Below are 23,459 nucleotides of genomic sequence, written 5' to 3'. Positions count from 1 at the left end.
CTTATTTGGAGTTTGTGGGGACTATTGGATATGTGGTTTCATATTTTTTCATCATATTTGGGGAATTTTTTACCATTATTTCTTTAAATATTTGTTCTGACTCCCTCGCAATCTCCCTCTCGCCTGGATGGAACTCCTATAATATTTATATTGTTCTAATTAATGGTTTCTCACAGGTCCCTTATGCTCTATCCACATTTTTCTGTCTTTCCTCTGTTTACTCCCCAGACTTGACAATTTCAATGGTTCTATCTTCATGTTTGCTGCTCCTTTATTCTTCCTCTTCCAGTTTGCTATTAACCCTTTTACTTAATATTTCATTTTAGTTATTGTACTTTTCAGCTCTAGAATTTGATTCCTTTTTATAATTTCTACACCTTTGCTGATATGATTTATGTTGATAGACTGTTTCCCTTATTTCCTTTGCTTTTTTGCTATTTTTTCCCTCTGCCTAGTTGGGTATTTTTAAGATAGTTGTTTTAAACACTTTGATAATCTGATATCTAAACTGCCTCAGGGATGGTATCTATCAATTTATTTTGTTCCTTCAAGTAGACTATACTTCCCTGTTTCTTTGTATGCTTTGTGGTTTCTTTTTGGTGTGGAAAGTTTACCTATTATTATTATTATTATTGAAAGCTTCAGAAGTATGTAGAAAATGTTTAGGTACATTTTCAAACATTTTTCTGAGGGCTGTATTCCTTTTCATGTGTGGTCACTGAAGTCTCTATTCCTTTTGCTCATGTTAAGCTAATGTTTTGACAGATGTTTCCTTGATGTAAACAGCTTTGGAAAGAAAAAACAGAAAAAGAAGAAAAATTCACAGAAGGCAAAAAGAAATAAACATTTCTTCCGGTCTTTTCAGATTGGCTGTTCACTAGTATATGCCATTGAAACTTAGCCAGGATTCCATCAAGACTAGGACTGAAACTAGGAGGAAGTTAGGGTCTTCTATGATTTTCTGAGTGTGCATCTTGCCTTGATCACATGTGTAGCTTACTAAATTCTGTCACCCACATGGATACTTTTGGATATATCCATTTCCAAAGGAATCTTCCCCAGATTTTACTTCCAGAGCTAAGCAATCTATTGTGTTTCTCAATCAGTAAGCTTCTGCCCAGGCACCTGTAATTTGTCAGTTTCCCTCAGTGTTTTCAGGCAATAAGCACCACTTTTTCAGCCTGTGTTCTGAGATATCCAAAACAGAGAAAAGGATCTGTGTCAGTCCCCCAGACAAGTTTAACAGAAACAAGCAATGAATTATAAGTAAAATCTACTCCTCTCCCTCTCAACCCAGGGACTGATTTTAAGGTTAATCTGCCATCACCTAAGATTACCGTCATGCTGAGTAAGGAGTGAGAAAAGTGCAAGTAAAAATACCACAAAACTTCCCTACCATTGTCCAACTACCTTTTACTTGATTCAGCATTTGCTTCATTGCTATAAATCTATGACTAGTTTTCGGAGTTCTGTCAGTGTTTTTTCTGAGCTTCTGCTTGTTTTTCATCATTTCTGTAGGAGAGTGTTATGGTTTGGATGTGAGGTGTCCTCCAAAAGCTCACATGTGAGACAATGCAAGAAGGCTCAGAGGATAAATGATTGGATTGTAAGAGTCTTAACCCAATCAGTGGATTAATCCCTGGTGGGATTAATTGAAGTAGTAGGGTGTGGCTGAAGGAGGTGGGAATTGGGATGTGGTTATGGGGTATAGATTTCGTATCTGGAGAGTGGAGTCTCTCTCTGCTTCCTGATGATGCGAGCTGTTTCCCTCTACCACGCTCTTCCCCCATGGTGTTCTGCCTCACCTCAAGCCCCGAGGAACAGAGCCGGCCTTCTGTGGACTAAGTCTTCCGGAATCCCGAGCCCTCAAATAAACTATTCCTCCTCTGTAACTGTTCTGGTCGAGTCCTTTAGTCACAGTAGTGAAAAGGCTGACTAAAACAGAGAACGAGAACATGGAGCTTCCCACTTTGCCATTTTGATGAAATTGTTCCTGTGTAGGAAATTATTGTTTTAGGGATTTTGTTGAGTCCCTAGATCAATCAGGGAGGGGAGGATGTCATCTTAATATTGTTGTTTTCCAATTCATAAACACTGTCTGTCCATAAATCTAAATCTTCTTTAATTTCCCTCAGCAATATTTTCATTGTTTAGTTATGTCTTACATATCTTCTATTAAATTTAATCCTATATATTTGCTTATTGATACTTGTGTATATGGAAATGTTTTCTTAATCTTATTTTCAATTGACTCATTACTAGCATACATAAAGACAATTGATTTTGTGTGTTGATTTGTAATACTCCTTATTCACAGATATGACTGTCCACTTAGAAAAAATTTAAATCTACAGAGAAATTACTAGAACCAATAAGTGAATTTAGCATTATGCTAAGTAATGGAATGTGTCCACTTATGGGATATGCTTGAAAAGGCAAAAGTATAGTGACACAAAACCAATCAGTGATTACAAGTTGCTGATGCAGATATGGAAGCAATAAAGGTGGGTGACAGAAATGTTCCCTATCTTGATTGTGCTAATGTTGCATGATTTAATTCATTTGACAAAACTCATAGATATACATGGTATTTTTGTGAGATTATACCTCAATTAAGATATAGAAGGTAATAGCATTGATCATTAAGCAACAACACCAACTATTTACAACACATTGTGACATAAAAGAATTGCAAAACAAGATCTGTCCTGTGGGCACAACTATGTAAAAACACATGGAAAAAACTGAAATAAATACAGATAAATACAAATGGATAACAGTGATTGCATTATGGTCATTTTTTCCCTTCAATTTCCAAATTTTCAGCAATACATTTTTGTTTTACAATAATGAAATATAGTCACCAATTCATACCAGATGTAAAAGTTGTCTTACAATAATTTATCTTACTTACTTTTAATAATTTCTCTCAAATTTTCTTCCCTAGCCAACTTGCCATCAAATACATCATTGCAAAATGGAAAACTGGAAGGTAATTAACTAATTTTGAAATGGAAATTTTTAAGGTAAATTAATCTTTGACATGAAAAAATTAGCAAAATAAATTGCATTTCCACTGATCAGAAATAAATCTTCCTACACAATATGGACCAAAAGTATATAATTTAAGTTTTTCAGTCTGACAGTCAATTGAATTTAATTATATTTATTATTTCTTGCATGCCATTTTAAGATAAAAAGGAACATCAATGAAAACTTTTCTGAGATCTGAGATTCAAAATTGCTATATTTAATTCAGCAAAGAGAATGCCAACAAGAGAGTAGAAGGCAGGGGGGAGGCCATGTAAAACATCATTGTTTATTCTCTTTATGAAGAAAATTTACATATTGAACCAAAAAAAGGGTTCATCTTGAACTTAGCAATTTGTTCTGTGTCATTACAATTATGGATAGAATGTATTTCTTTAGCTTAGCAGTAGTCAGACAGCAAAGTGATCAATGTCCTCAGGCCAGAGGACAGCTCTGAGAAGCATCCATCAGAGTTCTGGGACTGGAGATACAGAGGAGCCCCAAGATCTCAAAGCGAAGAGTCAGGCTGCCACTAGAGTGAAGCCTGTTTCTCTTACTGTCTCTGTTGTTGATTCCCTGTGCTCAAGGACCTTTGTCAAAAGCAGGTAAAACCATGACTAATCATACAAATATAAAATGAATGCATATCAACTAGTTCCTTTAACTTGTTAATTAGAAGAAACCAAAGATGCAAAGAACCACACATATATGGACAATTAAGAATGCTGCATTGGACTGGGGATATAGCTCAGTTGGTAGAGTGCTTGCCTTGCAAGCACTAAGGCCCTGGGTTGAATCCCCAATACCGCAAAAAAAAAAAAAAAAAAAAAAAAAAAGAATGCTGCACTGAATTTACAAATTGTGCATATCTGGACAATGCATTCCACAGACACAATGTAATTTTATTTTAAGAGACAAGAATAATTTGCATTATTATCAGTTTTCTATTCAGTTGCAAACAATAAAAGATGCAGATGACCTGGAAAGGTCCCAGATATCACTTTGCTTCCCTGAGAAGGCACCAGTCATCTTTTCAGTTCATGCAAAAATTTTCACAACTTTTCCTCCATTACCCTTCATCTTTGTGGTAGGCAGTGTCTGACATGGCTCCCAATAAGCCACCTTCTGGTATTCATGCTCTTGTTTAACCTCATCTCCTTGAATGTGAGCTGAACCTAATGACACATTTCTAACAAACAGAGTAAAGTGGTTCCCCCTAGTCAACAGGAAACATATTCCAAGATCCTCAGAGGATGCCTGAAACCACAGATAGTATCAAATCTTACATATACTACTGACACACATACATCTATGATAAAGTTTAATTTGCAAATTAGGCACAGTAAGAGATTAACAGTATTAATAAAAATAAAGTAGAATAATTATAATAATATACTGTAATGAAGTTATGTGAATGTGGTCTTTCCCTCAAAGTATCTCATTATATTGCACTCACATTTTTTCTTGTGATGATGTGAGATAATACAATGCCTATGTGATTAGATGGAGTTAGGTGAATAAAAGAGGCATTACGACAGTGTAATTCAAGCACTGCAACACAGTACCAGTGGACCTGATAACTGAGATGGCTCCCAACTGACTAATGGGCAGGCATCATACATTGTGGATATGGCAGGGAGAGACAGCAAGGTCTGATCACACTACTCAGAACAGCCCACAACTCGAAACTTATAAGCTGTTTATTTCTGAAATTTTCCATCTAATATTTTCAGACTGCAGGTGGCCACAGATAAATGAAACCACAGAAAGTGAAATAAAAAGTAACAGGAGATGCAGGTCTACTGTGCCACAAAAGTGGTGGGTATCACATCTGTGATTAAGTTACATGAGACTCTCTCTCATAACTGCCCTACTGAAGTGAGTCAGTGGCAAGAACCAAGGGCAGCCTTTAGCTGACAGTAAGCAAGGAACCAGAGACCCTCAGCCCACTAGCCCAGGAGGTACTGAATCTGGCCAGCAACCATGCAAATGAGTTTGGAAGCAGATCCTGCCCTAGGTGAAACTTGAAATGCTGTGACTCTAGCTGACAACTTGTTCACAACTGTTGAGACCCTGAGCAAAGGACCCAGCTAAACCATGCCCAGATTCCTGACCACAAAACTGCAAGAAAACACACATGTACTGCTAAATTTTGGAGTAATTTGTTACAGGGCAATGGATAACTAATACACTCTTCCTTCCTCCTTTCTACATATCTGTATCCTCTCTAGTTTCACAAAGATTTAACGGTGTTAAGAGAACGCTCATTAATCCATTTGTGCATTAATCTGTTAACGACATAACTGATCTGAGGAATCAACTCTGGGTTTCCTGTGAACCACAGAACAAAGGACACACAACAGGCTATTACCTTGACCTGTTTCTTTCCTGCACAAAATCAAGCAGCAGGTGAATGGGTTGTAATGGAGCTGCTCTCAGAGAGCTAAAAAATATTATGACATACTTTTATGGTTTGGAAACGAAGTGTCCCCCAAATAGCTCATGTGTTAAACAATGCAGGAATGGCCAGAGGTGAAATAATTAAATTATGAAAGCTGTAATCTCATCAATGGATTAATCCATTTGGTGGATTAATAATTTTAATGGACTGTTGGGTGGTAAATGTAGGCACGTCAGGCATGGCCAGAGGAAGTAGGTAGGTCACTGGGGGCATGCCCTTGGGGATTTTATCTTGCCCTGGCTCCTCACCTTCTCTCTCTCTCTCTGCTTTCTAGTTGCCATGAATTGAGCAGCTTTCCTCTGCCACACACCTCTTCTTCCGTGATATTCTGCCTCACCTCAGGTCTGGAGCAATGGATTGGGCCAGCTATGGACTGAACCTCTGAAACTGTGAGCCCAGAATAAACGTATACTCCTCTAAGTTGTTCTTGTCAGGTGTTTTGATCACAGTAATAAAACACACATTCCAAGTGCCCTTTTCAAGACAATTTTAAACAATCTATTTGTAGCATCTCACAGCGTTGTTTGATTTGCTCATTCTCTTCAAAACCAAACTTATAATAAATAGGCTAAAATCCACATAGACTAAAGGAATTGCAGGGGTTTGCATGCCTAAGAACTCCAACTTAGTTTGCCTGCACTAGAGTTAAAAAAAACTTACACATCTTATCACTCAAATAAGAATTTTTTTTTTCATTTTCCACCTACTTTCATGAACAAGAAGGGAAAATGTAATAAAACCCTTTAATAATCTTCAGACTGTGATGACAGTGCTGGAACACTGCATTCGCAGCCATCAAGCAGCATGGCCACATGTGTGCCCAGAAGGGTGTCATTTTGGTGGGTGGGAGGGGCTCACCTAGGTGTACATGTGGGTCACAGCCTATGCCCTTCATACTCACAAACGCTCACGCCAATTGACCCTTCTCTTGAGAACCCACGCCATGGTTAGATTGAGCCAACGCACCATTTTCTCAGGTTCTGCTGTGAGCTGCCCCTGGAGGGTTCTGGTTCACTGCTGCTTCACCTCCTGGAAGTGCTGCTTCTCAGTGTTCACAACTGCAGGCAAGGGTGGCACTCTTGAGTGGGGCCCCACTCCTCAAAGGCCTCCTCAGAGAAGGGGTCTTCAGCCATGACTATTACCTTCTGACTGGCATCTCCATTCTGAGTCCAATCAGCAGGTCCCCAGCCTCCATTCCCTACCCCAGCACTCCTGAAGTCCTGCTGTGACTTAGCAGCCGGCCCTTCTAGGGAGCCCCCAGGCCAGCTCCCTAACACTCTACCTACTTTCTGTCTTATTTGGAGAAGGTAGAAACTTCTTCACTCTCCACTTATGTGGGGACAGCGGGGCCTGGGAGAGCCTTCTAATCTGGCTGCTCCAGCAGGTAGCTGCCACAGCCATCAAACACTCACCCCTGTTCATGGGAAGGTGGGGACAAGGGCACACTCAGGGTCTCCCCACTCATCTTCCACAAGAAGTAAGGAATTTGGAGAATACAGCCAGGTGTGGTGGCACATGCCTGTAATCCCAGTAACCTGGAAGGCTGCAGCAAGAGGATCGTGAGTTCAAAGCCAGCCTCAGCAACTTAGTGAGGCCCTGAGCAACTTAGCAAGACCCTGTATCTAAATAAAACATTAAAAGGGCTGGGGATGTGGCTCAGTGGTTAAGCACCCCTGGGTTCAATTCCTGGTACAAAAAAAAAAAAAAGAATTTGGAGAATATACTGCTTTGGTTTTTCTGTCTTTTTTGTTGCAAAGCCTTTTCTTGGGAATTGGGGGTTGGACAATCCTGATGCCCTCTGCCCCACCCCCACACCTTACACACACACACCAGATCCCTGATGGTACTTTGGACCCCACCTCTTTCTAACAAGGGTCCTAGCTATGCTGTGTTTCTTTCATCCTCAGCCTTTGCCCTTTCTTACTCATTCTGACTCTCATGGGTAGAAGCAACAGCACTCAGTGTACAGGTTATCAAACCTTCCACTGTCCTACTGGTCTACCGTCCAACGGCCATATGACTCTTCCCTTCTCTCACCCTGACTCAGTCCATAATGTTCCCAGGTCTTCAGATGTAAATCCAAAGTCCAGTGTGTCCAGTACAGTGAGATGCCAGCCTCACACCCAGCTCTACCAGACCTAAGCCACAGCCCTTCCTTCCTCTCCTTTCACCTCCTATCATGAGCAAGCTATGCCATTAGCACAGACCAAACACGTTTGTGTCTTTCCGCAATGTTGGAATTTATTGAATAACAATAAATTCACAAGCTACACCACTTTCAGTGGTTGCAATTTACCAAATACTTATAAGTAACCAGAAGCCAGGTGAACACAAGTTCTTTTATTCCATTCCAAACTTTTTAAAAAATATATTTTAAATTGTTGATGGGCCTTTATTTTATTCATTCGTTAATATGCAATGCTGAGGATCGAACCCAGTGACTCACACATGCTAGGCAAGTGCTCTACTACTGAGCCACAACCCCAGACTTAATCAACCATTCTGATCTTAATTTCTAATAGCTATAACACTCAAGTCACACATCATACTTCACACAAAAGATACACACACACAAACACACACATCACAGAAAGACTAAGAAGAGGTTAAGGAAGGCACAGGATAATGTGCCAAGAGTACAGGCAGATGCAAAGCCCTGAGTTCAATCCCAGCACCACACACACAAAAAATTTTAAACGTGCACAGGTAAAGAACAGATACAAATCAAAGAATCACTGTAGGTGATCAGATAAGGGTTTTAACAAACCAGTTCCTCATAGTTGTCAAGGCAAGGGTACCGTAGGGTGGGCCTTGTGTAATTGTTATGGGCAGGAGAAACCACACTGGTTCTGGGGACAGAATCAGAGATTTGTCCCGGTGGCTATTTTCCTGGGCAAGCCTCATGATAACTAACCAGGTGACAGGGCCAGGGGGTCACCATGTCCAGTCTTGGTGGGTTCCACCTTTTACAGGTCTTAGGTGAGGGGGTTACACCTGGTGAGGTTGATTACCTCCTGTGTCTGGTTTTTCTGTTATGATTTGGGATGCCTCTGTGTCTAGAAGCTCCTTTGTTTGATAAGTTGGTACAAATAAGTTATTTATCAATTTGTGTAGGCAGATGGTGGTTATTTACTGGTATGAACAAGATATAGAGTCATTCCATCTTGGCACTTACGCTCAAAAAGGAGTAACTCATGGCAAACCATGGCTTTACAAAGGGGAGTAACTCGGGGCTAGGCACAGCCTGAGAACTACTGTTCAATACACCACAGAGTAACTCAGAGCAGAACACAGCCTGCTCTTCACACCTACACTCCTGCAGGGCCATGTGCTCATTGGGTAGGGGACAAACCCATCATCACTCACCCATCAGTACTAACACACACACATACACATACACACACACACACACAAACACACACACACCCCAAGTGCTCGATGAATAGTAAGTGAGAACTGCCGGGGCCAGCCCAGCACTCCCATGGTCCAAGCACTCATGCCCAAAGGTGCCTTGCACTCTTCTATCCCTTCCTCTGTTGGGACCAGTGCACTGGCCCCAGGCAGGGCCTTGGTTCAGCAGATTCATTAGGAACTAGATGCGCACCAGCAGCTCCAGCAGGTGTCCCCATGAAACGGGCATCTCCTACGGCCACACTCCATCCCACCCAGCTCTTCCTCCTCTGTTAACCAAAGGAGGGAAGATGTGACACCTTTGAGAAATTTGGGGAGAAGCTTCCTCCCTGCACTCTCCCCGACCTCCCCTCCTGACCAAGGCAGCCTCTGCCCTCTCAAACAGGACCTATGCAAAGGCCAGACCTGGTGACCTGGGGACATCAGCTAAATTTGGCTCAGCAGGAATCCTGCAGTCTCTCAGAGGAGTGTATCCTGAGCATAACAGGATAAATTTACCAAATAAAAATACAAGATGCCCAGTTAAATTTGGCCTCATGTTGACTACAAGTAATTCATTTTTATTTTTTATTATTAATTGTGGTAAAATACACACAACAAAATTCATCAACCATTTTTAAGTGAACTGTTCAGTGGTATAAAGTATATTCATAATATTGTGTAATTACCACACCATCTATCTCCAGAACTCATTTTGCAAAAATGAAATTCTTTACCTATTCAATAATTCCCTCCTGACCCCTCTCACAGTCCCTGGAAACCACCATTCTACTTTCTGTCTCTATTAATTTGACTCTGAGTACCTCATATAACTGCAGTCATACAGAATTCCTTTTTGGGACTGGCTTATTTTGCTTAGCATAATGTTCTCAAGGTTGCTTGTGTTGCAGTATATGTCAGAACATCCTTCCCTTTTTAAGACTGACTAATATTCTACTGTGTGTATAAGACACATATTTTGTTTATGCATTCATGCACCTGGACGCTTGGGTGCTTCCACATTTCAGCTATTGTGAATAATGCTGTTATAGACGGGGATGTACAAATCTTTCTTTGATAAACTGTGTCTTAGTCCATTTGTGCTCCTATATACAAAATACCTTGGGCTGAGTAATTCATAATGAATAGAAATTTATTTCTTACAGTTCTGGATACTGGGAAGTCCAGGACCAAGGCACAGGCATTCCATGTCCAATGGGGGGTCTTCTTGCTGTGTCTTCACATGACAGAAGGTGGAAGCACAAAAAGGACCTAGCTAGTTACCCTTCATCATTTTAAAGGTCAACGATCCCATTTAATAAGGGTTCCAACCTCATGACTTCATCATCTCCTAAAGGCCCATCTCTTAACACTACCACATTGAAGTTTATGCATTCTGTAGGGGACATGAATATACCAACCACAGCACCCTGTTTTCAGTTCTCCAGGGTATGTACCCAGAAGTGGAATTGCCCAATCATATACTAATTCCCTCTGTTTTTGTTTTTTTTTTTTTTTTTCTTGGTTTGTTTGGTACCAGAGTTTGAACCCAGGGGCAATTAACCGCTGAGCCACATCCCCAACCCTTTTTATTTTTTATTTTGAGACAGGGTCTTACAAAGTTGCTTAGGGCCTCACTAAGTTGCTGATGCTGGCTTTGAACTCTGGATCCTCTTGCCTCAGCCTCCCAGGCTGCTAGAATTACAGGTGTGCACCACCATGCCCAGCTAGTAATTCCATTTTTGATTTTTTGAGGAACCACTCTGCTGCTTTCCATGGTGCTGAGCCACCTCATTCTCACGGACAGTCTGTGCAGTGCTCTCATTTCTTCACACCCTCACCAACACTTTCTATTTTCTGATTTTTGATAAAAGTCCTTCCAATGAGTGCAAAAATACAGATGATATTTTTAAATTGTTTAAATTGTTGATAGACCTTTATTTTATTCATTTATTTAAATGTGGTGCTGAGAATTGAACCCAGTGCCTCACACATGTGAGGCAAGTGCTCTACCACTGAGCCACAACCCCAGCCCCAGATACTCTTTTAATATAAGTAATTGCTCCTGATGTAATCCTTGTTCATTTGGAATTCAAATATACCTGGGCATCCTGTATTACATTTGGTGCCCCTAGCAGAATATCAGGTGCCACTCTGACCCTGCTGTCTATTAATGGGATGTTAGCAGATTTGAGGTGACAGAGGTTTAGATGAGATCATGCCCTGGGGCTTTCCCTTCTCGGAACCATGAGAACCTGTAGGGATGACCAGGTAAGGATTAGAAGCAAGTGGAGCAGAGCCAGCCAAAGGACCCCTGTATCAGCCAATGGCCAGCCCAGCTCCACATGCAGAGTCCAGCCAAGACAGATAGACCACCCAGCCCGCCACCCACATGATGGGCATGAAGTTTTGTGTTTGTGTTCTGCGGCATTAGCTGATATACTAGGGAAATTCAGGGAAGGCTGGAAGAAAGGGTTCTAGCCACTGGCAAAATATAAAATAGTGGTATATTCATATAATGAAATTTTTTGCAGGCAGTTGAAATGAACAAACAAGACTTATACGCATCAACATAAATAAATCTCAAAAACACTTTGGGCAAGCAGAGCGACTCAAAGTTTTACCATTTCAAACATGAGCACAAACAAGCAGTAAAAGTCTGAGCATGCACATCAGCAGGAGCCCCCTGACAACAACATCCTGAGCAGAATTTATCACCCGTGAGGATGAGGGTTCCCCGCTTTGCAGGGTGATGACTATGTTCTGACACAGGCAGGCATAGGCCCTCAAAGGATGCTGCTTTTATTAAAAGGATATGTGAAAACAAAAATTATGAATTTGAGAGGTGAGCACTGACATGTAAAACCTAATTATTGCATTTATATCAGTAAATATTTATCAAAAAATGTGTTTTTTGTAACAACCCGGATTTTTCTGACAAGAAAAAATAATATTCAACTAATTTATTTGCTACATATATAGAAGTAAAGCATGTCCTAAGATATATATGTGTACATGTGTATGTACATATAAGCTTCCCAAAATCATGGAATACTTTGAGTACTTTAAATAGCTATAAAATGCAAGTTTTCATGCCACGAGTTCTTTCCAATTTTTTTTTTGAAGCTGAGTATGTCCTATTTTAGAAATATCATTTATCCAAAATGGGCCAGGAAATGATCTAATACTGGAAAGAGTCTTACAAAAATTTAAGAAAGTCCCCCATACACACACATACACACACACACAAAAGCAAGGGATCTATGTTCACAGAAATTCAGTATTTGTGAAATCCACACTTAGAAGATAAAATTATTTTAAACTCACCTCCCTTCTGTGAGAAATGAGCCCAAATCCTTGTGTTCAGGAGCCCAGTGGCTCTGCCCAGCAGCAGGGCTGGGGTGGGGGCTTGAAGAGTCTGCCCACCTGTGTTGGTGGTTTCTGGCAGTTCCCAGCCCCTCAGGGCCTGCACAAGTGGGAGCAGATGTCTGATGTAGCTCCACCTCCAGCACACCAGACGCCAGTCTGCCATCTTTGTTCTCTAGATGCATGTTCTGTTGCCACTCTTCTCTCTAGGGTCAACCAGAAAGAAACTACGGTTGATGAAAAGTAGATTGAAAATATTGTCCCTTGGGAAATCCAAACTACTGGATGGTACAATAAGAAGGTCACTTATAAAGAGGTCCTTCCCGTGCTCCACCATTTTAATATCACATAGGAAACACTACATGCTCTCTCCAAGATAAACAGTTCAGTACATTGTTTACTAGCAATATTCAGCAAGAGAGCATTAGTTAAGTAAATATTCAACAACAGAGCTTTAGTTGAGTAAATTGTGAGATGTTCATGGTATGAAATACTGTGCAACCATAAAAAGATCTAAAGGGATATTTATTGATATTGGGAAATATTGAGAATATGAAAATAACAATTGACACACTATGATATTTTTATTGAAGTAAATATGTATTAGTTTCATGCATAGAACAGAAAATCAAAAAGACACACCCTCCAAAACAGCCATCTCTGGCTGGTGAAGGTACTGATGAGGCTTTTTCCTTTGTTTTATCTATGCTCTGGTTTTTAATTTTTTTTTTTTTTTTTTTTTTGCATCTAGCAAATTAATATCTTTGAAATGATAAAATAATAATACCTGTTACAAAAATAAGAAAATATACTGTACTTGGAAAATTATGGTATCCTACTTTTAGTGTTACATTTCAAACATTACAATTTTATTTAATTATTTTATTTTTAAATTTCCCAGCATCCCACAACCCAGCATGGACCCTTGGCTTTGCAGGAACCTGGTTCACTGTCAAGAGTTGTTCTGAAGCCAAGGATCACTGTCTACTTTGACTGAATAGAATTTACAGTATTGAGAAACAAAGGAATAGGCTCTGGCTAGGTTTAGGACAGCATACATATCCATCACTCCTTGTTGCCTGATTCATACACAGCATTCGCAGTGCCCCATAAGCATAGGATTCTCATGGACTCAAGACAGGTGGGCATTCAGCAAGACTCAAAGGAAATACAAGTTAAGTATGTCATGTCTGCAATTGAGTAGGCTGGTGCTATAGTTAGATCTAGAATGTCCTGCAAAGGCTCATATATGTTAAAGGCTTGTCCCCAGTCCATGGTGCTGTTGGTAGATGGTAGAACCTTTAAGAGGTGGGGCCTAATGAGAAGTCTTCAGGTCTTTAGGGGTATGCCCTCAAAGAAAATAGTGGGGCCCAACCCTGCCCCTTTCCCTCTCTGGCCATGAGGTAAGCAGTTTTTCTCTGCCATGTGCTCTCACCATGATGTACTACCCCAGACCCAAAGCAATAGGGCCAAATGATCATGGACTGAAACCTCTGAAACTGTGAGCCAAAATAATCTTTTCTCTTTATCAGTTGATTATCTCAGGTCCATGCTATGGTGGCAGAAAGCAATTAATGTACCTAGGGCACCGACAAGCCAAGAGGCCACACTTTCTAATAGAGCCAGAATTTATTTCAAATACAGAAAGACATTGGCATTGAAAGAAACCCAACTGAACATAGAAGACTCTAAATCCTTCTTATTGCTGATATTTCCCTGCTTTAACCAACCACTTACGCTGAAAATAGCTTGCAAATCAGTAAGTCAATGACAGTGCTTGGTAGAATATACTTATATCAAATGTGGAATAAAAGCAATTGAATTAGATTTATGCAATGCTTCCACCATCTGGTAAGAACGAAATACATATATACGTACAAGCTACAAAATATAAATTGTGTGATCTCACTGATTCTACATATGAGTTAATTGTTCCAATATGTGCATTTAAAACTGACATTGTACAATGAGAGGATGACCTCTTCAAGGTCAGGAATGAGGAAAAGATGTTCCCTTACCACCCCTATCCAACACAATACAGGAAATTCTAGTCAGATAATTTTAATATGATTCTAATTTTATAGATTTTGTTTTAAACTTTGTAAATTAACTTATTCACTAGTTCCACCATTCTGTGTATATTGAAGCATTGCATAATGTAAATTTGTGGAAATCTAGATTAAAATATATAAATCTTCTCACTAGCTTTTATATTTTATATCATGTGCAATGTGATTCTTGCTTCTTCAAAATATTTGCTGAATAACTGAAATTTTGTTATTGTTATTGGCCATAACTTTTAGAAAAAAAAATTTCTTCGATAATGTGACTTGGGGGTAATCATCAGTTGCTTTTTCTTTTTTAAATATAGACAGCTATTTGTATATAGTTTGAGTAACTGTGATGTCACTGTATACAACTAAAATGCAACTTATAACTATTGCCATAAAGTCACAATAATGGTATAATTTTTAAAAAATAGGGCAGGTAGGGCAAGAAAAGAAAAGAAAAACACACTCATGAAAAAATACTAAATAAAACTGTCTTGATTTGTAGATAGGATTTTCTGCATTAAAAAAAAAGATATAAAAAAAGGATTCTATGGAAAAAAAAAAAAATAGTGAGTTCACCAAGGTCACAGGACACAAGTAAATATTTAAAATTCCGTAATGCTTTTATTTACTATCAATGAACATGTTGACACCTAAATGAAAGCTACACCACCATTACAACTGCTCAGAAACAATTAAATATTTACATGAGCATCTAATTAAACATGTACATGACTCATGCTGAAAACTGCACAACACTCATGAAAGAAATTAAAGAAGATCTGAATAAATCGAGACACCCCATTCATGAAGACTCCCTATAGGAAAGATGTCAGTTCTTTTTACTGGAAATACAGATTTAAAGCAGCACCAATCAAAATTCCCAAAAAGACTTTTTCAAATATAAACAAGCTTATTCTAAAATTTATTTTTCATATAGGAAAATAGTAAAGGGTCTAGAATACCTAAAATATTTAGGAAAAAAAAAGAATAAAACGAGCAGAGGCAGCCCAACCAATTACCCGACTTACTCAATGGCTACAGTAACCAAGACCATGTGACAGGGACAGGAGAAACACATACATGTTGTAATTTTTATTGCTATGGTTTCCATTTTTGAGTCCTCTCTCTGGAGGATGGTTTTAAGAAAAAAAGAGCCACTCTCTAGGGGAGTCCTGCCAGGGGGAAAGGTAGATTTGGGTGTACAGGCAGATGAGACACAATAAGAGCAAAACCAAAAGGCATGAAACCAAAACATGAAAAGTATTACTCACAGGTCCCAGAGAAGTTAGGAGTGCTCACAGGAAGGCTACAACAAATCTTAAAATGAGAGAGAAGGAGTGGGGCGACCCCCATTGCCTTGGATGTTGTTGATTGGCTAATTTAAAGAGAAGTGGGTTTGTGGTCAGTGAGATGAAGAGCAAGCAGGCTGTACTGCAAACAACCAAATGAGAAAGGAAAGTTTTAACAAGGCTAAAGGTACATGTGGGTTTCCAATAACTTACCTCAGGCCTAAAAATTGAATCTGAGGAAGCAACTATATTAGATATACTTATGAAAACACAGATTGATGAATTCAAACAAAAGACCCAGGAATAGATGCCCTCGCATATGCCAAACTGATTTTTACAAAAGTGCAAACACACCTCAGAGTTAGAAAATACGTCCAACAAATGGTGCTAGTGCCACTGGACATTCCATAGACAGGAAAACAACAAACAAACAAACACACAAAAAACTTCAGCTAGGTCTCACATCTCAGGAAAAAATTAACTCAAAATGGGCCATAGACAAAAATATAAAAGATTAAACTACAAAAATTTTAGAAATAAATATTCAAGATCTAGGTTTAGTAGGTAATAAGTCTCAAGCTTGACACTAAAAGCACAATCCAAGAAGGGAATTTTTATAAATTGGACTTCACCAAAATTAAAATATTTTGTTTTGTAAAAGACTTGATTAGGAAGACAAAAAGACAAGCTATAGGCTGGGAGGAAACATTTGTCAATAACATACCCAGCAAAGTATAAATATATAAATTACTTTCCAAACTCAACAGTCAAAAAATATTAGAAAATGAGCAAAGACATGAAGAGACATTTCTCTGAAGAAGATATATTAGATGACAAACATGTACAAACATTCTACATCATGAACAACTATAGGGAAATATTGAAAAAAGATAATACAGATAATACTAGGGAATTACTATATATTATGTTCAGTTTATTGCACTATTGGAGTATGCTCCAAATTTTTTGGTAACACACCCTGAATAATCAAAATAAATTGTCATGATGTTGGCATTATGCTAAAAAAAAAAATACTAGGATGAGATATCACTGTGCATCTATCAGAAGGGCTGAGATAGAGGCACCACCAAATGCTGACTGGGATGCCAAGAGACCAATCAGTCAAACATTACCAGTGGGAATGTCAAATGGTACAACCACTCTGGTAAGCAGCTCGGCAGCTTCTTACAAAGCAAAATTGTAGGGCCACATCAATGTCAATATTCTAGAAGATGGCAGATTAGAAACACCAGGCAGTTGTTCATCTGGCAGAAGATTAATATCCTGAACACACAAAGATCTCAATAAATTTAACACCAATAGAAAAACAACAAATGGGCAAATGAGCTGAATAGACACTTCTCCAGAGAAGAATGATATGGGTCATTTGCAAGTAAATAGATAGAACTGGAGATCATCATGTGAGGTAAGTGAGACTCAAAGACAAGAATTGCATGCTTTCTCTCACAGGTGGAATCCAGAGAAAGAGAAAAAAAGGTAACATGAATGTAGTAGGGGGACTATTAGGGAGGGAGAAGAAGGCGGATAAAAGAGGGTAATAGGGAGGGTGGATACATTCAAAGCACATTGTATGTGTATGGAAATTTCACAATGAAACCCATTATTTTGTACAATTAACATGTGCTGATAATTATAATTAAAAATGTCAATTAAATAGGAAAATGAAAATTGAGAGCTGGAGGTGTAGATCAGTGGTAGAGCTTGTACTTAGCGTTGTCAAAGCCCTGGGTTCAATCCTGCAGCTTCCTCACCCAATTCAGCAGCAGCTTGCACCCCCTGCTACCATCTGCCCACTTCCCGCTGCTTTCTCTGGGACACTATAGGCTTTGCTCACTCAGGGGTCCCTCTCTTTGTCATGCATTCCTCATCCAGTTCTTCTGAACACATTCTAAATCTACCTGTTCCAACTGGCCATCACCTCTCTGAAGCATCCCAGATCCACAACCCATCCTCTGGGGAATCCCAACCCTCCACCTGTCTTCTTAGGGACCCAATGCCCCAGCCCATGGCCCACTCCTCTGGGGGGATTCCAACATCTTAGCACATAGCCCATCCTCCAAGGGGACCTGACCATCACCTGAGTCCATAGACCCAGTCCTTGGATCCACAACCTCAGCCCAGCTTTGTTCCACTGGACTCCATGTGGCTGACCTCCAAGGTCATTTAAGAATTCACCCCTGAGGACTGTGCAGAGGAGAACCTGGTCCTGCACATGGTGTCAGCCAACCTCATACTGACCACAGGCAGCAACAGAAGGACCCTGGGGTCACTGTGTCCCCAACAGGTCCAGAAAGGGAGTATGCAGCAGCCTCTAAACTACCCTCCTGAGCCTGGGCTGAGCCCAGACTACCTGGTAAACAAGAATCACACCATAATGATGAAATTGTCACCAAATTTTAGAAAAAACAAGTAAAAAGTTGTGACATTTTAAAAAGAAAAGCAATAGATGGCTTAGACCCAGTGGAATCATCCAGCTTTTACATTTTACTTGAATTGTCCATCTGGCTGCTGCCATTCTTCTTCCAGCTCTGCTTTCTTCTCCACCCTGCAGCAGTCTCTGCTTTCTTCCCACTTCCCTCCAGGCCTAGCAAGCACCTGTTCTCTTGGCCCGTCTAGAAGCTCCTTCTGTCACCATTGTCTTTCCCAAACCCTCCACACTCCATCATCACCTTGCCTGGGTGAAACTCACCAACCCTGCCCCAGGCAGTGCTGTTCAGTCATGGATGCTTCTCTTGCAGACGTGCCCAGGGCACAGTGGAGGGACTTGATGGAAACATAGTGCTGGATGCAAGTGTGGACAGAAGCCAGGACACTGGGCCCTGGTACTTGGCACTTCTGGAAAGGAATCTGGTGTTACTTCTGAGTTTCTCCACCTGTTGAGCAGCCATCCTTGACTGCTCTGTGGGAAGAGAATGACCCACCAACTGAGGAGTTTTTTTTGTTTTTTTTTTTTTTTTTTTTAAAGGATCAATAAAAGCTGTGCTTTCAGATGCTCAAATCAGGCCTGAACACCCTGAATCCTGCCCAGGGCCTGCACATTCCAACTCCTTTCCAGGGCCTGGGCAGTCCCAGATCTTCCTAATGGCACTGAGAGACTTGGCTACGGTTTCTGGGGATGGTGGGGTTGTTGGCATTTATGGAGCAGAGAGGAGAAAGAGGAAGCAGAAGGCGATGAGGAGTCCAAGAACCTGCCCTGGTCATTCCAGCCCAGCAAGGTCACACCTAAACAATCTTCTCCTTGGTTTCTTGCCAAGTACACAAACTGATGAATGTAAGACTGGCATTTGACTTCACAGAAGCAGCAACATAATCATACGAAAAATAATTTCTCCATAAATGCTAAGATTACTCTTCTTTAAGTTCTTAAGACAATAATGAAGAGAAGAAACAAATATATAGGCTGCTGTGAACTTTGTTGTTAAAAAGAAGTCCCTCCAATCAATTCACTCCTTCTGTGAACAAAATCTTAAGTCCTGAGAAAACACCCTAGTTATTGACTGCTCCCTTCCACATAGATCACTGCTCAGTTCCGAAGCTTACCTCTCGGTGTGGAATTGTCCTGGGAGGTGAGTATGCAGGGCAGTTCCTGGGACTCGGCGGGCATAGCTATGTTGTCAGGTGTGGGTCTATGTCCTTTACACACCTGGGTGTGTTCCAAGCACCCTTTCAAGTTCAAGAAGTTCTGATAATGAGCAGGTGATGCCCTGGGGTCAATAGGCCCAGGGAGTCTTGCCCAGGAGACAGTCTCCTCCTCAGGCTGTCCTGGACAGAGATGGAAGTTTCCCTCCAAGGGCAGCTCAGGATTTGCCTCACTACATGCCAGGACACAGACTATGGGTCTGACCATTTATTCCTCCAGATGAATTTTGCTACATGTGAACTTCGTTACAAGTTTCTAGATAATTCAACCAAACAGGATGTTTTCTTAAACCCTTACATATTTCCTATTTTAAACAGCCTCCTTCAAGCCTGGAAGGAGAGCAGCTGGGCCAACAGTTGACCCTGCCCTCTGTGCCTAGGGCCAGAGGGGTGATTCAATGCAGAAACAGTCCCCTGGCTTCTAGGGGTACGGCAGCACTGTGGGGAGGAATGGACTGGCACGTTGGAACACACAGCTAGGGAGGGTCTCGGCCACTCAGCCCCACTGCCCAGTCTCTCTTGGTCTGGACTCTTCCATGATCCCCCAGGCACAGGAGAGGCCTTTCTGCTACCCCAGCTTCTGGCAGTTTTTTTATTGCTGTGTCACTGTGCTCTTGGATTTCCTTTGCACACCAGTTTGGAAACTGTATTCCTTGCTCCTCAAAGTATAGGGCCCAGGCCAGTTCCCCACTCATCTGAGAAATGCACCTCCCATCAGCAAGCAGTCAGCAGCAGAGGGTGGGGGCTGGGACACTAGGTGTGTCTCACTGCACCTCCCCACAGCCACAGGTGGCACTCACACTGTCACCACGGAGTGGCCCGACAGCCCTGTGGAATCCCACCCCACCATGCATTAGGCTGGAATCACTTGGGCCTCCTGGATGCCCAGCACATGGGCCAGGGTCTTAAAGAAGCCAGCTTCTGAAGGTGGCAGGTGAGGCAGGACCACCCAAGTTCTGGGAAGTGCCTCTGTGCACTTGCTAGGCAGGCAATGGGAAACAATGACAGAATTCCTAATCAAAACCTGGGGAGGGGCAGGGAGAGGGATGGGGAACCCAACAACGAGGAAATTATAGAGGTGAGTGCAACCAGCTGAACACAGGAGCTATCAGGACTGTGAAGGCTACTTCCAATACGTAAGGGATTGGAAAGCTGCCCCCTTCTCCACTCCAGTTTCAGTTTTCTTCTTCCCATCTTTCTCTGTCTGGTATCTCTTGTCTCCTTCCAAGTCAACCTTCCCTGCCGCCCAGTTAAAAAACTAGAACAGCAAAAACCCCAAACAAACAAAAACCCCTTCTTCTCATCCCTCTCCCAAGAGGCCTCATCCTCACCTCACAGGTAACCCCCTATTCCACGCTCTCTTCAGCAGCCCTCTAGTTTCCATGGACTCGAAGGTGTCCAAAGGACCCAGAGTTTTGAAGTCACTCCTAGCCCTTCCCTGGGACCCCCATGACTGATCCCATCATCATTCAAAGTGCACCATTAACTAACTGAGAGTACCTCCCATGAGTCGCCTTTACCCTGATGCAGATTCATCACCTGCAAAGTGTCTCCCTGCCTTGGCCAGGCAGGCACCTCTCAGCAGGCAGACTCAACAGGGGCCTTCTTGAGCACCTCAGTTGCTCCCCATCACCCAGCCCATGGTGATCTTTCCAAAATGCACAGGTGACAATTTGGCTTCCATCTTAAAACTTTCCTTGTCATCTGCCACTCCTATATAGAAACAGAGACCCAGGTGTCCCAGGTCAGGGCACTGCTGGGTCTCCAGGGGCAGTCAGGGCCTCTCTTTTCCAGTAATTCCAGATGCCCTCAGACCTCAGCTAACTCCAGAGAGGTCATGCTTTCTCCTAGAACAAGAACAATATTGATACCTGTTTTTTGTTTTTTTTTGTTTTTTTTTTTTTTATCAGTGCAATAATACTTTAGAAAACTGTTCCTAAATCATTCCCTCTTTACACCAGATGTGAACAACTGCACTAAAGTATTTGTAAACTCAATTTGCAATAACAAGTAGTTTTTGTGCAATCCTTTATAGCCTACCAGAGCTCTCACCTCTGTTTTCAGATTTAATCCTCCTTAGTTTTTAAGTGAGAGTTGGTATTGCCAGATGCATTCAAGTTCCCAAGCATTCCCATCCTCACAGGCCCTGCTCCCTGCACAGTTCAGGCCTCCCAACAAGCAAATCTCAGGGAAGGACATTTCCCTGATGGCTTGGTAGAACATTAGCTGCCCATAACTACTAACGGCATAAATGTATGCCACTGCTCTCAGTCAGTGCTTCTCACAAAGTGTATTGCATGTTAAAGTCCCCCAGGGAGCTAGCTATACAGCAAGAGGCAGACAGGTTCTGGGGCTCTTGATTCTCCTGGGGGTAGGGGATGTGGGGGTAGGAGCACCTGCCCTTGTCCTGAGTCCCCTGTGCTGGTCTTGGTCTATAAACACAGAATGCCCACACACGCAGACCCCTGTACGTGACACCCGTGTCCTTCAAAAGAGCTGGCGACATTAAAGCCCATTTATTTCTCTGTGTGTGACCAGAGGAAAAAGCAGCAGCTTTGAGGGATTTAATGTTTTCACTCCAGTGCATTCCATTCCAAAGAAACGCCTGACTGCCGGGCTCATGCCACCCTGAAGTTCAAGTGGAACATTTACTGTCTGAACACTTCCAAACTCCCCTCCTCATTACCCTTTGTGCTGGGAACCAGCCTCCCAATGAGCCGGGGGGTCTCAGAGAATTGATGCCCCTGTTGCTGCTGCTGCTGCTGCTGCTGCTGCTGCTGCTGCTGCTGCTGCTGCTGCAAACCTCCCGGTTAAATTCAGAAGCACCATGAGGTAGCAAGCGCTGCATGCTCACACAAGCTACTCCACCGTACAATAGTTGCACGTTTTCCCTTAGGGGAACTTGCCTTGCTTCAAAAAGCGATGACTCCACACCAGCTCCTTTAAACGCCTGCCTGCTCCCCAGAATAGGCTGGCTCATCACCTCCTCAATCCCACCTAGTAAAAGCACTTGCATTTTACCTGCAAACTTGTTGATCTTTCTCCAAGAGCCAAGTTTAATGTCCAAAGCGATGGCTCTGAAAGGTGAATGAAGCAGTTCTTGGGATAAGAACTCACAGAGGCTGACACAGCTCTCAGGGGAGGGGCGGGGTGTTGCCCCTCCCTTTGGGCCCCTACTGACCACGCCCACAAACCTCACAGCCTGCCGGCTGCTCCAGCACCTGGAGTGGCAAGGCTGGACCAGGCTTGCAGGGAAAAGGGCTGCAGTAGAAAGTTCCGTTGGTGGGAAAGGGTCGCTGCAGAAAGCAGAGTAAGGGGCCAGACCTGCCTCAGCGCTTCCCTGAAAGCTATGCATGCTCATGCAGTACTTCATGGAAGGTAGTCCAGGACTTGCTGCAGGTTTTCCCTACCAACAAGAGTTGGGAAAACGTAAACTGGGAGAATATTCTGGTTTGCATTTCAAAAGTTCTTCACTAAAGTTGATAACTTGACCACCTTCCTGTTTTCTCCTTGACTTGCTCCATTAAAGTCCAGGGCTGTAGCCAAGGTTGTGCTTGTGAAACGCTTTCACACAACACACACACTCAGACGAATACACACACACACACACACAAAGACCTCACACGGAGATGCACAAGATACAAAGACAAATTACAGACACACACATACACCCACACACATATAGGTACAGACAGAAAAAAAATCTCACAGAGAGGTGCCTAAACCACACAGAAAGAGACACACAAACTACACACATACAGTGGCTCATAAACTATACACATACACAGAAACAGATACACACATACCACAGACACCATGCAAACTACACAGTGACCCACAAACACAAAAATAGACACATAAACTACACAGGGAGGTCATGCTTTCTCAAAGAACAAGAACAACATTGACACTTGGCTTTTTGTCAGTGCTTCCTTTTATCACTTGCTTTTTGACCTCAGACAAACACAAGGAAAGTAGCAAGAGGCCCAGAGAATAAATATGAAGCTACCTTGAGTGGACAGAAGTTCTTGGCTGACACCCACTCTTACAGAATGGTGTACACAGGGAACCATGCAAGTAGATGTGTCAAAAGAAGAGTTGTAAATATCCACAGCACAAATGTGGCCAAGAGTGGAACTCCCAGAACCTCACAGTTAACTGGTGCTTATATAGCTGCCAAATGTTGGCAGTAGGACCAATCTTATTCCC

The 23,459-nt window shown here is 41.8% G+C and overlaps 1 protein-coding gene across 4 annotated transcripts in view; it reads right to left on the bottom strand.

Moving 5' to 3' along the window:
* OCA2 (OCA2 melanosomal transmembrane protein) overlaps positions 1–22,483 on the bottom strand; it is a 394,493-nt gene extending 372,010 nt beyond the window's left edge. Inside the window, exons 1-2 of one of the 4 annotated variants that reach the window (XM_079128438.1) lie at positions 22,272–22,483; positions 12,209–12,453 (exon numbers count right to left, since the gene is read on the bottom strand). In XM_079128438.1, coding sequence (XP_078984564.1) covers positions 12,209–12,432 — 224 coding nt within the window. In that variant the 5' untranslated portion in view covers positions 12,433–12,453; positions 22,272–22,483. Of the gene's footprint in view, positions 1–12,208; positions 12,454–15,572; positions 15,730–21,936; positions 22,058–22,271 lie in introns of those variants that run through there. The other 3 variants (XM_079128436.1, XM_079128437.1, XM_079128439.1) reach the window with 3 other exon arrangements.
* Between the last annotated feature and the right edge of the window lie 976 nt (positions 22,484–23,459).

The sequence above is a fragment of the Sciurus vulgaris genome (genome assembly GCF_902686455.1).
Source record: "Sciurus vulgaris genome assembly, chromosome: 2".
Classification (NCBI taxonomy): domain Eukaryota; kingdom Metazoa; phylum Chordata; class Mammalia; order Rodentia; family Sciuridae; genus Sciurus; species Sciurus vulgaris.
The sequence above is the reverse complement of the archived record's forward strand: the minus strand, read 5'-3'. Positions and strand labels throughout refer to the sequence as shown.